The sequence below is a fragment of the Dipodomys ordii genome, unplaced genomic scaffold, assembly GCF_000151885.1.
Source record: "Dipodomys ordii isolate 6190 unplaced genomic scaffold, Dord_2.0 Scaffold36, whole genome shotgun sequence".
Taxonomy (NCBI): Eukaryota; Metazoa; Chordata; class Mammalia; order Rodentia; family Heteromyidae; genus Dipodomys; species Dipodomys ordii.
This window is the reverse complement of record NW_012267252.1, coordinates 5,887,232-5,901,753: the sequence shown is the minus strand read 5'-3', so window position 1 is coordinate 5,901,753 and position 14,522 is coordinate 5,887,232. Positions and strand designations below refer to the sequence as shown.

Below are 14,522 nucleotides of genomic sequence, written 5' to 3'. Positions count from 1 at the left end.
GAGGGGAAAGTGAGCGAGGAAAGGTCGGAGGGCCATGGAAAGCTGGAGTTGGGAATGAAGTCAGTGTAATGGGTAGTATTTGAAGCTCTGCCAGTGGATGACATCACCCTTTGGGTGAGTACAGAGAAATCATTTGAGACTGGGAGGCTGTGATGAAGAGTCCACAGAGGGGACAGAAAGGGCATATGCTAGTGAGGTGGAGAACCAAGGAGAAGCAGTGGCACAGAAGCAGAGAGAATACAAGGTGGGGGTGATTGACTTACCTCAAGCTCCTCCAAAGACCTAGACCAGCAGCAAGTCTAAATAGTGATGCTCTAATAACCACAGTTGTTCTTAGATGGGGGAGTTGGAGGGGCCCCATGTGGTTGTGTGTGACCTTATCTTGGGTGCAGAAAATTCATGGGTTCTCTTGGAGTGCACATTTTCAGTTGTTCATGGCTCCTACTAAATGCAGTTCACAAGGTAATAGTCTACTTCTTTGTATGCTCAACTTTCTGTTTCTCATGGGAAGCTTCAGAAAATCCGCTTGGCTCTAGGTTTCTGCATCATCACTTTTTTTTTTTTTCCGCTTCAATCCTGGGCCTTGAACTTGGGGGCCTGGGCACTGTCCCTGAGCTGCTTTTTGCTCAAGGCTAGCACTCTACCACTTGAGCCCCAGCTCTACTTCTGGCTTTGTTTATGTGGTACTGAGGAATCAAACTCAGGGCTTCATGTATGCTAGGCAAGCACTCTACCACTAAGCCACATGCCCAGCCCATGCATCACCACTTTTGATTGAAAGGTCATGGGAAAACATAAAGCTTAAGAGCCAGATGCGGGTTCGATTCCCATCTCTTTCACTTCGGTGCCTTGCCTTTGCTGACCAACAGGTGTCTTCATCCCTAAGAGGAACAAACATCCCTACAGGGTCCAATAGTGACAATACAGAACTCGATTCCCATCTCTTTCACTTCGGTGCCTTGCCTTTGCTGACCAACAGGTGTCTTCATCCCTAAGAGGAACAAACATCCCTACAGGGTCCAATAGTGACAATACAGAACTATAGCTACGTCAGTCCTCTGTGTGAATGTCTTCGGTCATGGAGGCATATCCTGCTTTTCTCTCTGCTGTCACTTCTACATCACCTAGCTGTTCTTCCTTGATCAGAACTGAGGTCCAATTAGTAGCCTTCTAAACAAAGGCATTCCCAACACTAAGAACCCTATTTCAACACTAGTCATACATAGTTAAGCTTCTTTTAAAAATTGTTTTAAATATGGGGCTGGGAAGGTGGCTCAGTGGTAGAGCGCTTGCCTTGCATGCCTCAGGCCCTGGGTTCCATTCCTCAGCACCACATAAGCAAAAAAAGAAAAAAAGCCGGAAGTGGCGCTGTGGCTCAAGTGGTAGAGCGCTAGCCTTGAGCTGAAGAGCTGAGGGACAGCGCCCAGGCCCAGAGTTCAGGCCCCATGACCTGACCCCCCAAAAAAAATTTGTTTTAAATAATAGAATGTTTAGTGAATTTTTGTTTCCCAGCAGGAAGTCAGTTTGCAATTGCTTCGGCTTCTTTCCTAACTGGTAAGACTAATCGAGGGACACAGCTGTTCTATTCCTTCGTTCATATGACAGCATTCAGATTTTTTTGATATAGCCAATCATCTTTCCCTCACAGGGAAACTTAAGGAAGCATTAAAGGCAGAGCTTGCGAGGCTCTGATGTGAGAACAGACACCAGAGTGGAGACAGAGGCTCTGAGTTCAGCTGCTGTAGATTCAGGCTTTTTTGCTTTTACCCACGGAGTCTTCTGCCCTACTAATTTGCCCAGGGCAAGGATTCTGACTAGTGTGAAACCAGGCATGGCCTGGACCTGGACGAGAGGGATGAGAAACTAGTCTCATCAGTTGGTATTTTCCCAAATTGGCACCTGAATGGGGTACTTACAGAGGTCTATGCTTCTGGCAGTGTGGAAATGCTAAGCAAAGGGAAGCTGAGGACTTAAGTGCTATACTTAAGAGTCAGCTAGGCCTCAAAGCCAAAGGGAGTGCTCCCAGCTCTCTGAGGGAGACTAGCTGGCTGTACCACAGGTCCTACTCTCCTCTGTTACAAAGATGCAGGAAGCCTGCATTGGGGATGGAACCCATATAGTTATGAATGTTAGACAAGTGCTCTTCCACTGAACTACATCCCCAGCTCCTTAAAGCATTCTGAATTCCACCCCAGTGCTTCAACTCTGCCTGCTGATCCACACTGGGTGCTATATGTATACTCATGTGCAGGGCATGGAGAAGGTTAGTCATGCATGGGGAAGAATTGTCCCACTGAAGCAGGTGTTGGTATATACCTAACTTTAGCTATTCAGGAGGCCATTTAAAGCCAGCCAGAGCAGAAAAATTTGTGAGTCCATCTCCAAAATAACCATCAAAAAGCTGTGCTGGGGGGCATGCTCAAGTGGCAGAACACCAGTCCAGCAAGCGAGCTCAGCAAGCACAAGGCCATATGACTTCAGCTGTAAGGCAAGATCGTTCTCTACTTCTTTGGCTGTTGTGCTTTTGGCTCTGAGGCCTGTGTTACAGAAAGTTTCTGAATTAACTGTACCTGAGCTCTGACTCACTTGCTCTGAGTCAGGGTATAGCTCAGGTGTCTCTTGTGAAACAATTATGGACGTGTCCATGCCCTTCTGATGAGGGTGTACTGCTGTGACAATGGTGGATCAGAAACAGTGGAGAAGGAGTCCTGACTCCAGTTTTGTCATCTGAATGGTGGCTGGGCTCCAGACCTTACTTTACTGCTGTTCACCCAACACATCCTGGACATCCCAGTAACAGGAGACATTGACCCACAAACTCAAGAAGGAAAGCAGTGAGACAGGCAATGGTATTGGTACTAAGACATTTATTACATCATAAAAAGTCTATTATTGTTTTCCATATATACATGCTCCTGTGGGCAGTCCCCCTATTCAGCCCCACCCGTCCACCCTCTGTGGTGCCAAGCATTTCTCCAAACTTACCAACTATTTAGTAAAAGAGGAAGAATTGGAGGTGGCAGCCCAGGACAGATGGGAACGAGATGGGAAGAGGGAAACAAAGTGCAGAGTGGTTGGGCTTGGCTCTCAATGCCCGACCTGGCAGGAGGGGCACGTGGCAGGCACTACAGGGTTGATACAGCAGTGCCTCCCTGAGCTGCCAGGCTGCAGGCAGAGGCTACAGATGATACCCGAGTGAGTGCTCAGGTTGGACCCTCAGATACGGAGAGCAGAGGAGAAAGAGGGCCCAGTAGGGGATAGAAGCGTTCTTTTTATCCCCCATCCAAATGGCAGCAACAGCAGCTCGGATTGGGCCAGAAGAGTTGGTGACCTCTGGGACAGCTGGAATGGGGCCTGGAATAGCCTGATGGGAAGTACTGGTCCTGATCTCTAAGGGCCCCACTTTAGTTGACTTCAGAGGTGGGTATGGGCTCTGTGGGGCGGGGCGTGGCTAGGAGGGGTACTGGAGACGTTGCTTCAATGAGTGCAGGGTTGAGGATGATGGGCAGAGACATGGGTGGCACACCCACCTGTAGTGGGGAGGCCAAGGGCTGTAGAATTAGTGGGGGCTGGGTCAGAGCGGGAGGCCCTTCTGGGGTAGGACTCGGCCTGCTGGGGCTACAGGCCATTGGTGATCCAGGGGAGCTGCTGTTGGGGGCTCGGGGACCCTCAGGTTTCTCCAAGTCTGTAAAGAAAGTTGCAATTAGACTCTTGTCAGCATACCAAGTCTGTTTCTCCCAATTTCCCTTCCCGGCTAAAATACTGAGTCTCAAAACTCATCTCATGTTCAGCTACCTTAGGTAATAGATCCACCCTTTATCTCCTTCACTCAAACTTTGGTCTGGATTTAGCTAGAATCCATGAATCCTAGCTTACCTTGCTCTGCTATTTCCCATAGAAAGGGTGGGCAAATAGCCAGCCTGGGCTGCTTCCTTCCCAACTCCCTGCTACCACCACCAGCAAACCCAAGTTCCCTAGTCTTCCTCTTAGACATTCTTCTTCCTGCCCAACCACAGACAGACCATCAAGGAGAGACTCACTGCAGGGCCCCAGCTCCGAGGGTGTTTCTGGGGGAGGCTGATGGCCATGTGTCCAGGGGTCACCAGCAGCAGGAGTTAGGTGAGCTGGGGCCAGGGGTTTGGGGCTGTGGTGCTCCATGGGCACAGGGTCTGGTTAGACAGAGGGTATAGGTGGCCACTCTTAGTGCTTAGTCCTGGATATGTACCACTTCTTCCACCCCCATAGGACTCAGGGGATTCTTTGGTGGGATGGGCTGGGTACCCTACCTTGAATGACAGTCTGCTTGAAGAGCTCATCACGTAAGTGTGGAAGAAAGCAGTCAATGCGCTCCCATGTGATCTCCCAGAGGGCAGAGGGACCACCTCCTCGTGAGTCTGCACTGTGGAAAATCTCTGCCGTGTCCATCACAAGGAGCATGTTCTTCAGAGACTCAGGGATGGCCTCTGACTGCAGGGGGCAGTGGGATAGTGGGAACAGAGCAGAAGCATGAGGGAGACAGCAGCAAAGGGAGAGACAGCAAGTCTCCTGGCAGGCAGGAAAGGAAATGGGCAGGGGGAATCCAGCTAAGGTTAAACATACCAGTAAATCACTGGAACCTGCGTGCATGTACTTGTCCATGAAGTCTAGGATGGTGAGCCAGAGCGCAGCGAAGGTGGAGAGTGACAGCAGTGGAGACAGGTGCTGCAGGAACACCTGGAGCCCACGACAGCCTGTTAGCCACAGGCAGTGTATGAACCGCTACGTCCCTCTCCAGAGTTATGAAGTAAGCCTGCTTCATCTTGCATGGAAATTGCTCTGATCAGAAATTGCTCTGAAATCCAGAGTCCTTCTGAGTCCCTGGGTCCTTTACAGTTTCCTGAGCCAGGGGTCCTGAGTACCTACATTGTGTTTCTGGGTCTCACCCAACCTGGAGGTGTCCTTTTCCCTCTTTGGAAAAGGGCAGGGCTTGGGAGAGTAGGTGTGAGTACAGTGGTCAGCAGTACCTTTGAGAGCAGCGTGGAAGCCCTCATCCGGGTCTCCTCCATCCCACCCACGTCAGCTGGGCTGATGTTCTCTAAGAGCTTGGTCAATAGAGGAAACAGCACCTGGGAGGTAAATAGCCATGTTATTCTAGTTAAGCAGCCTTGCCCCAAGGATAGGCAAGATGGGTAGATGGGGCATGATGCTGGAGATGGGTAGATGGGGCAGAGAGCACCAGGGAAGGTCTCATATAAGCTGAGGAGACATTAGGGGTTCTTGGGAGGCTGCCTGGCTCTCCCTGCCTTAGGTTTCAAACTTTATCTACCTTGTTAAAACAGGACTCCCATTCTAGGGCATCCAGCTTTTGCAGGTCATGTACCAGCAGTGCTCGCTGCAGATAGGTCAGGGCCTGCATCCGCACCTGGCGCCGGGCATCACAGCACAGGCAAGCAATGCCTGAGAACGAGAACGGGATGGGGATCATCCAGTCATCTGGTCCTGGTGCTCTGACCTTACCTCTGCCATACCCTGCCTCCACCTGCAAGTTTACCCTGTAGTAAAGGGCACCAGCAATGGGCCCAGAGGGTGCGCGAATCGGCTTCGATCTTCTGGCCACCTGTCTCCAAGTGACGCTGCTCTTCTGCCCATGAGCTATAGATAGAGGCGGCCCGCGTGTGCAGGGTGTGCATCAGGTCTAGCAACTGGCATCACAGAAGAGAGCAGGAATGAGTGGGGTTAGGCCTGGTGGGTCCCTTGACCTCCCCCTGTAACTGTCCCTAAGTCATCAAAGGACACCCTCCCCCTTAGTAACAGCACAGTCCACTCCTTTCTCTATTTCCTTTGTTGTGGTGTTTTTTGTTTATTTTGCCAGTCCCGGGGCTTGAACTCAGGGCCTGGGCTCTGTCCCTGAGCTTCTCTGTGCTCAAGGCTCTACCACCTGAGCCACGGCACCACTTCTGGCCTTTTCTGCTTATGTGGTTTTGCAGGATCAAACCCAGGGCTTCATGCATGCTAGACAAGCACTCTACCACTAAGCCACATTTCCAGACTCTTCCCTTTGTCTTAACTTGATAAGCTAGTAGCTCTAGTTCTGGCTATGTTTCTCATAGTCACAAGTTATTCACGGCAGAGGAGATTTTAGGACCAAAATTCAACACAGAATTACACAAAAAAGAACTAAAATAAATCCTTGTTAAAGAAAAAAAAAGTAATTAAATTGGAAAAATTTAGTTAATCTCATCTTAAAAACAAATCAAATTGCCAGGTTATCAGTGACTCACGCCTGTAATCCTATCTACTTAGAAGGCTGAGATCTGAGGATGGTGATTTGCAGCCGGTCTGGACAAAAATGTCCATGAGACTCTTATCTCCAATTAGCCAGCAAAAACTTGACGTAAAGGTGTGGCTCAAGTGGTTGAGCACTAGCCTTGAGCAAATGAGCCAAGGACATCTGAGTTCAAGCCCCAGCGCTAGCACTCGCATGCATACACGCACACACAGACCCAAGCAAATCAAATCTCAAGCTCAGAGGTTTTCCTGGGCAATTGTCTGGCCAGAATTAATACTTTTGTTGTTTTCTGAGACAAGGTCTTAACTAGCTTGCCTCAAGCTCACTTATGCAATGCAGGCTGGCCCTGTCATGATCCTCCCGCTTGAGCCTCCTGAGTTTCAGCATTACAGGTGCCACCACTCCTGGCTAATACTTTATTTTCATAATGTTTAGAAAGTTCTTACTGAAAGCAAGCAACTGTTTTTCCATTTATTTAGTGATATAAAGTCAACTTATAAGATCAATTTTATATGCCTTGAATAGACACACAAATAACTTTGGAAGGAGACACAAAAATGGGGACAAAACTGCCTTTAGTGACAGGAATCCTGTGGTTGGGGGCAGGAATAAAATGGAAACTTATTTTTATCAGTTTACCCTTTTTACCTTTTGAATTTTGTACCATGTGCATATATTACCTATTCAAAAATAAACTTTAATTTTAAAATAAACTTAGGCAAGCAAGGATTCATAGGTGATCCTGGATAATGGGGATACTGTGGAGGTAGTCATGGGCCTGGGCAGAACACAGGGGCCCTTCCTCTTGGCCCCCCCCAGGCTCCCAGGTGCAGGGGAGGAGAGGAAGTAAAGGGTGCCATACTTACGTCCTGACTGACCTGTAAAGACACCGTATGGTAGCTGGCAGGCACGCCTTCATCTTCATCATCGTCACTGTGCCCACCCCGTGTGGGATGTTGGTTGGAGGTTCGAGGACGACGAAGCATCGAGCCTTCCTTGGACTTTTTCTTGAAGCGGTTCCCTTTGCTGTCATATTTATGACTCTTGCTGCGTTTCTCCTGAGATTTGCACCCTGGACAGAGATGGACCCAGGTCACACTTCCACAGCTAGAAGCAAAGATGTCCAGCCCTTTCTTCCATCCCCACTGTAATTACATGGTTCTTCCCCAACTAACCCTTCATCATGTAACCTACCGCCATTCAGACTGGCCTCCACAAAGACACGCAGAGTCTTGACGCAGAGCTCGAAGTTGTCAGGAGTGATGTGAGCAGCATCACGAACAATGAAGGACAATGATTCCACACACTTAAGTAGGGACTTAGTGTCATGTGGCCCCAGGTCCAGCCCCACTGTTAGGCTATACTGATTCACCAGGGGTGAAGGGCCTGGCCGACTGGACCCTGGTCCTGGCTTGGAGTTATCAATGTCATCCTTTCCCACCTGTGAAGTACATAGGGTAGAAGCTGGGGAACTAGTCTTGACCCTTATTTGTCCTCTCAGAGAACCAGGAATCTCTCTTACAAGCCCAGGAGGGAAGATTCATCAGCTGCCCATACCCTCACTCACCACAAGCCAACCACTGTTGACCACATCAGCATCTGTGGCTGATCGATGCATCTTGCCAGGCCTGCCATGATCAGTGTAGACCTCTGAGTCGGAAGTGTAGCCTCGGTCTAGGCTCACATCATTCTGATGATAAGATGGTAGCTCACTATCTGACTGGGCTCCTAAGCCAGGCAGGGAGAAGAACAGAGGCAGGTTAGGGATGGGACACTGGGGCAAAGAAAATTTAGACTCTCAGAAGAAAAGTGCTAAGGCCTGGCCTCTTCTCTCTCTGGCCTGGATTATTTCTGCCCTGTCACCAGAGGACTTCAGCCTAGACAGCTTCTCTTATGACCAAATAGGGCAATAGGCTAATTTGGGCTTCTGATAGCATCTAGTAGCAGCTGTTAGGAAAATCGAGTGGCAGCAAGGGCATAATTTCTGGGAAAATAGTCCACAGGATGGTAGGAAGCCTGGCTTCGCGGCCTTCTACATTGCCTACTTGCCTTCATGCTATTTAACCTGTGGATACCAGCCAGCAGGCACTGAAAGATCTGGAAGCAGATGGCAGAAGCCAGGCATATTTAATCTGCTGAATGCAATAACCTGTGTTTTGTTTTCCTGTCCCAGCGCCTGGGCCACAGCTATTTATCTGCCAGTGAGAGTCTCCCTGGGAGAAGGCTTACCAGCATCAGGTGCATCAGTCCTAGCTGTGGCCTGCAGAGCAGCTGGAGGCTTCACACCTGAGCCGATACACTCCAGTAGTGTGAAAAGGGTGGCCCAGTCATCCCCCAAGTGGATGTTAGCTGCATTTGTCTTAAGGAGTTCATGGAGCCCATATGCAACTTGGTGACTAACTCTGGACAGCACGCCAGGCTTCATCAGCAACAAGATGCGCAGGGAGAGCAGCACCTGGGGTAGGGGTGGGGAGCAGGAAAGAGGAGAGTGGGCACATAGCTTCCTATGGAAGAAGCTTCCCCATCAGTCTCTTTAGGTCAGCCAGGAGGGTTTGGTTAGAATCCAACTTGAGCTGATGTTGCTAGTCTCTCTCTCTCACACATGGTGCTGGGGCTTGAACTCAGGGTCTCAAGCTTGCTAGGTGGGCACTCTACCACTGAGCCATGCCTCCAGCCCTTGTCTCTTCTTTTTTCTTCCTAAACATATATATATATATATAATATGTATATATTTATTTTAAAAATTAATTGTTGTTATAAAGGTGATGTATACAGGGGTTACAGTTACCTAAGTCAGGTAAAGAGTTCTTTCCTTTCTGGACAATGTTATCCTTTTTTTTGGGGGGGGGGGCTCTGGTCATGGGGCCTGAACTCTGGGCCTGGGTGCTGTCCCTCAGCTCTTCAGCTCAAGGCTAGCGCTCTACCACTTGAGCCACAGCGCCACTTCCGGTTTTTTTCTTTTTGCTTATGTGGTGCTGGGGAATTGAACCCAGGGCCTCAGGCATGCAAGGCAAGCGCTCTACCACTAAGCCACCTTCCCAGCCCTCCCTCCTTTTTTATTTTTGGCCAGTCCTGGTGTTTGAGCTCAGGGTCTGGGCTCTGTCCCTGAGCTTCTTCTGCTTAAGGCTAGCACTCTACCACTTGAGCCACAGTGCTACTTCTGGCCTTTTCTGTTTATGCAGTACTGAGGAACTGAACCCAGGGCCTCATGCATGCTAGGCAAGCACTCTACAAATTAAGCCACATTCCCAGCTCCACCCCTCCTTTTTGAGAGGGACTGGTGATCCACTAAGGGCTAAGCACTCAGCCACTCATTTTATTTTATTTTTTAACATTTATTTATTTATATATTTATTGTTGGTTGTGGGGCTTGAACTCTGGGCTTGGGTGCTGTCCCTGTGCTCTTCAGCTCAAGGCAAGTGCTCTACCACTTGAGCCACAGCGCCACTTCCAGTTTTACTAGTGGTTTATTGGAGATGAGAGTCTCACAGACTTTCCTGCCCGGGCTGGCTTTGAACCACAATCCTCAGATCTCAGCCTCCTGTGTAGCTAGGATTATAGGCGTGAGCCACCGGTGCCCAGCTTCAGCACTGGACTTCATTTTATTTTATACTAAACTGTTTATTGAATTGATTAGTATCATATGCACTTGTTAGAAATAATACAAAGTACCTTATATACTTTGTCCAACTTATCCCAATAGTAACAATATGCAAAACACAATCAAAATATTGATATTGATACAACTCACAGATACTATATGGATTTCTCTATTCTCTACAATTTTTTTTTTTTTTGTCAGTCATGGGCCTGAACTCTGGGCCTGGGCGCTGTCCCACAGCTCTTCAGCTCAACCACTTGAGCTACAGCACCACTTCCGGCTTTTTCTGATTATGTGGTGCTGAGGAATTGAACCCAGGGCTTCATGCATGCAAGGCAAGCACTCTACCACTGAGCCACCTTCCCAGCCCCTCTACAATTTTTTTTAAACAACTTTTCTTTTTTTTATGTTGGTCATGGGGCTTGAACTCTGGGCCTGGGCACTGTCCCTCAGCTCTTCAGCTCAAGGCTAGCGTTCTACCACTCTACAATTTTTATCACCTGTATAGCTTTATGAATCCACAAATCAAGATGCTGAATGGTTCCTATACCACAGGCTGTTTCATGCTACCCTTTTCTAACTATAGCTTGTCCTTTTTCCTAACCCCTAGCAATCTGTCCTCAACATATAAAATTTTCTGAGTTCACAAATGTCATATGAATGGAATTATGTAGTATATAGTCTTTGAAGATTGGCTTCTCACTCAGTACCTAAGTCATTACATCTAGTCTGTTCCTTGAAGACTAATCTATAGTATAGAATATAGTATATTATATACAGCATTCCATAGAATATGTATGTGTACCATAGTTAGTTTACTTATTGCAAGTCATCTGGACTAATTCCAGTTGGGGCTACTCTGTATGTTTTGTTGTTGTTTATATTGTCATTTGTGGGACTTGAATTCTGTGCCTGGGTGCTATCCCTGAGCTCTTTAGGTCAAGGCTAAAGCTCTACCACTCTGTTTTTTTTTTTTTTTTGGGTCCGGTTGTGGGGCCTGAACTCTGGGCTTGGGCGCTGTCCCTCAGCTCTTTAGCTCAAGGCTAGCGCTCTACCACGTGAGCCACAGCACCACTTCCGGCTTTTTTCTATTTGCTTATGTGGTGCTGAGGAATCGAACCCAGGGCTTCAAGCATGCAAGGCAAGCGCTCTACCACTGAGCCACCTTCCAGCCCCTCTACCTCTAGTTTTTGAGTGGTTAATTTGATATATGAATCTCATGGAGACTTTTCTGCTCAGGCTGGGTTTGAATTGCAATCCTCAGATCTCAGCTTCCTAAGTAGCTAGGATTACAGGAGTGAGCCACTAGCGCCCAGCTGTTATTACATTCTTGTTTGTTTGTTTGTTTTGGCTGGTCATGGGGCCTGAACTCTGGGCCTGGGCACTGTCCTTCAGCTCTTCAGCTCAAGGCTAGTGTTCTATCACTCAAGCCATAGCGCCACTTCTGACTTTTTCTGCTTATGTGGTGCTGAGGAATCGAACCCAGGGCCTCATGCATGCAAGGCAAACACTCTACCACATTCTTAATTTCAGCTTTCAAAAGTTCATTGTTAGCATATAGAAACAGATCTTATATTTTGTATCCTTATTGAACTAATTTAATAGTTTTTTGAACTTTTTAAATACGTTTTTGTTTGTTTGGTTGTTTTTTGTATTATAGGCAAGAGATCTCATGCTTAGGATTCTAAGCATGAGAACCCCAAACCAGATATATGCCTGGGGCTACTAAAAGGTAGCAGCAATCCAGCCCCACAAAACAGATTGAGAGAGGTACAGGGCATTAGCTTCATGCTTAGGGTCATTCCAGGTACCTCTGTTAAAAGACTGTGCCACCCTTGTGGTTGGCCACTAGATTCATGTTATGGAGCATTATGTCTAGTGTACGTACACACACACACACACACACACACACACACACACACACACGCATACATAGATGGAGTCTGTGGAGCATTATGTCTAGTGTACGTACACACACACACACACACACACGCACACGCATACATAGATGGAGTCTGTCTTAGATCATATCCATAAGAACAGCAGCCTGCCCACCTTCCCAGATACACTCTGCTTACCTGACCACTGATCTCTTCTCTACGGAGTAGCCGGATGGCTAGGCGCAGCAGCCCTACCACTGCTCGGTCCACAAGGAAACAGAAATCTTGTGCCTGGACACAGAGGTGGTATAAATGGTCTCGAACAGTCTGCCATACACATCCCACTCGGTCCCTTAGAGAAAACAGGAATAAGGACAATCTCAGTGGAGGCCACTGGGCAATTTGTCTCCTATCCTTTTCCTGGTTTAGTGGAATCATACCCTAAGCAGACAGGAGTAGAGATCAAACTTTTCCCTTATTGCCTATGGTTTTGTATATTTCAGGCCCCAAAGCCTGGTATAGAGTCTGCCTAAAGACTTTTTTTTTTGTCAGTTGTGGGGCTTGAACTGGCCCTGGGCACTGTCCCTGAGCTCTTCAGCTCAAGGCTAGTGCTCTATCACTTGAGTCACAGCGCCACTTTTGTTTTTTTGTGGTTAATTGGAGATAAGAGTCTCAGACTTTCCTGAGCAGGCTGGCTTTGAACTGTGATCCTCAGATCTCAGCTTCCTGAGCAGCTAGGATTACAGGCGTGAGCCACTAGCACCCCGCTTGCCTAAAGATCTTCACCTGCCTTATCCTACCTGTTCTCCAATACAATCCGTAGCAGCATCTCAAGACAAAAAGCGGCGTCTTCCTCATCATATGTTTCTTCATCTGGTGTCACTGAGACTAGAGCCTGGAGGGGAACAGCAGTAGGAAAGAAGTCATGGAGGAGAGGCCAGCCACTGGCTCTACCTCAAAAGAAATAGAGATACTACTACCCCTCCCAGACACAGGCAGCTCTCCATCTCTTCCCTTCCTCGGTACCTTCATGAGCTCCTGCAGGGACTCCAGCTGGAGGAACTTGCTCTCTGTGATCATCTTTTCTGGGTCACATTGCTAGAGAGGGCATAAGAAAAAGAGGGTCTGTGACAAAGACTGAAGGGAGAGAGCCAGGGAGACAGGGCAGAATCCTCCGGGTTAGAAGTCCTACATGATTCTATTCTTTACCTACAAGCTACATCTTTCTAATAGGTAGGGGTTTAGGTTCTTGCCAGGGGTGGGTAGTTACCTTGATACAGTCCAAGGCCATTTTCTTAGCCTCTTGGTTCTCAGTGGATGGGCCCCGTACACTAGACTGCTCGGGGCCACTCAACGTTAGCCAGCTCACAAAGCTCAGTACTGTTGACTCTCCTCTGTAGGAAGAGGGTACATGGTGATCCCCAAAGTTCTGACCCTCCCTATATAAGATCGTTAGCTTCTGCTTTTGGTCTTTACGTACCGGTTTGATGGTGTTTCTTCTCGCTGTAGAGAGATCTTGCCATTGGGATCCACAAAATCTTCTACCTGGCATAATAGGACAAAAAATGATTTCTTTCCCCAAATCCTTTGCATTTCTGTTCCCTCAAGCAAATTTTTCTAGATTTCTTCCTGTAGCCCTCTGTCCTTGAACTATTTTTCAGGGTAATATAAATAGTAATGACTCCTACCAGCCTTTCTTTATAACTATCTTCAAGATCTGTGGCATTTGGGCTGGGAAGGTGGCTCAGTGGTAGAGTGCTTGCCTTGCATGCATGAGGCCCTGGGTTCAGTTCCTTAAGTACCACATAAGCAGGAAAAGCTGGAAGTGGTGCTGTGGCTCAAGAGGCGCTAGCCTTGAGCTGAAGAACTGAGGGACAGCGCCCAGGCCCAGAGTTCAGGCCCCATGAATGGCAAAAAAAAAAAAAGATCTGTGGCATTAATTTGAGCTATTCCTAGTGATCTTTGGCAGGCATCAGGCTCAGTGCTCCTCTCGGCCAATTCTATGTCTAGATGCACAAAATGCTAGGACTCTTGCTTTGTTATTGTTGATTAATCTACCAAAAATTACCTCCACCATTGCCTTGGGCAGCAGCTGGGCTCGGAAGAGCTGCAGCATGGCTTCCATGATATTCTTCCAGCCCTCCCGTAGGATGTCACCATGACGATGGGCCAAATGGAATACTGTCTTGGCTGCAATGTGGGCTTTAGGGTTGCTTCCAAATACACTGGGTAAGTTCTCAATAGACTGGAAAAGAGAATGAGAAGAGGCTTCAGGTAGTATCTGGAAGAAAACTCTCAGGTTTCTTTCTGCCTGTGGTTCCCTGAGAATCCTTCTGCTGGCTTTGCTTTTTTTTTTTTTTTCTTTTGGTCGGTCATGGGTCTTGAATTCTGGGCCTGGGCTCTGTCCCTGAGCTCTTCAGCTCAAGGCAAGTGCTCTATCACTTGAGCCACAGAGCCACTTCCAGTTTTCTGGTAGTTAATTGGAGATGAGAGTCTCATGGACTTTCCTGCCCAGGCTGACTTTGAACCGTAATCCTCAGATCTCAGTCTCCAGAGTATCTAGGATTACAGGCGTGAGCCACCAGCGCCCAGCCTGGCTTTGCTTTTTTAATCCTCCATAATACTGATGGTCTTCCCCACTCCTTCATCTTTTCTTCCATCCCAGTACATGAAGTGATTATTCTCTTTCCAGAGTGTGCACGACTAAAACGGCCTAAGCCCTGGTGTAGCTAAGAAGCTAGGTACAGATACGGATAGGTCCACTGCTAAAGGA

The 14,522-nt window shown here is 48.0% G+C and overlaps 1 protein-coding gene across 7 annotated transcripts in view; it reads right to left on the bottom strand.

Annotated features, from left to right (window-relative positions):
* Positions 1-2,850: 2,850 nt before the first annotated feature.
* Positions 2,851-14,522, bottom strand: part of Gbf1 (golgi brefeldin A resistant guanine nucleotide exchange factor 1) — a 144,912-nt gene continuing 133,240 nt past the window's right edge. For 4 of the 7 annotated variants that reach the window (XM_013017779.1, XM_013017775.1, XM_013017778.1 and 1 more), the window contains exons 24-40: positions 13,818-13,994; positions 13,230-13,294; positions 13,020-13,143; positions 12,776-12,847; positions 12,550-12,644; positions 11,948-12,101; positions 8,498-8,723; positions 7,836-7,996; positions 7,463-7,709; positions 7,135-7,340; positions 5,531-5,681; positions 5,306-5,436; positions 5,004-5,105; positions 4,600-4,713; positions 4,287-4,467; positions 4,041-4,169; positions 2,851-3,685 (exon numbers count right to left, since the gene is read on the bottom strand). In XM_013017779.1, the coding sequence (XP_012873233.1) occupies positions 3,405-3,685; positions 4,041-4,169; positions 4,287-4,467; positions 4,600-4,713; positions 5,004-5,105; positions 5,306-5,436; positions 5,531-5,681; positions 7,135-7,340; positions 7,463-7,709; positions 7,836-7,996; positions 8,498-8,723; positions 11,948-12,101; positions 12,550-12,644; positions 12,776-12,847; positions 13,020-13,143; positions 13,230-13,294; positions 13,818-13,994 (2,616 nt within the window). In that variant the 3' untranslated portion in view covers positions 2,851-3,404. The remainder of the gene's footprint in view (positions 3,686-4,040; positions 4,170-4,286; positions 4,468-4,599; positions 4,714-5,003; positions 5,106-5,305; positions 5,437-5,530; positions 5,682-7,134; positions 7,341-7,462; positions 7,710-7,835; positions 7,997-8,497; positions 8,724-11,947; positions 12,102-12,549; positions 12,645-12,775; positions 12,848-13,019; positions 13,144-13,229; positions 13,295-13,817; positions 13,995-14,522) is intronic. The other 3 variants (XM_013017781.1, XM_013017782.1, XM_013017780.1) reach the window with 1 other exon arrangement.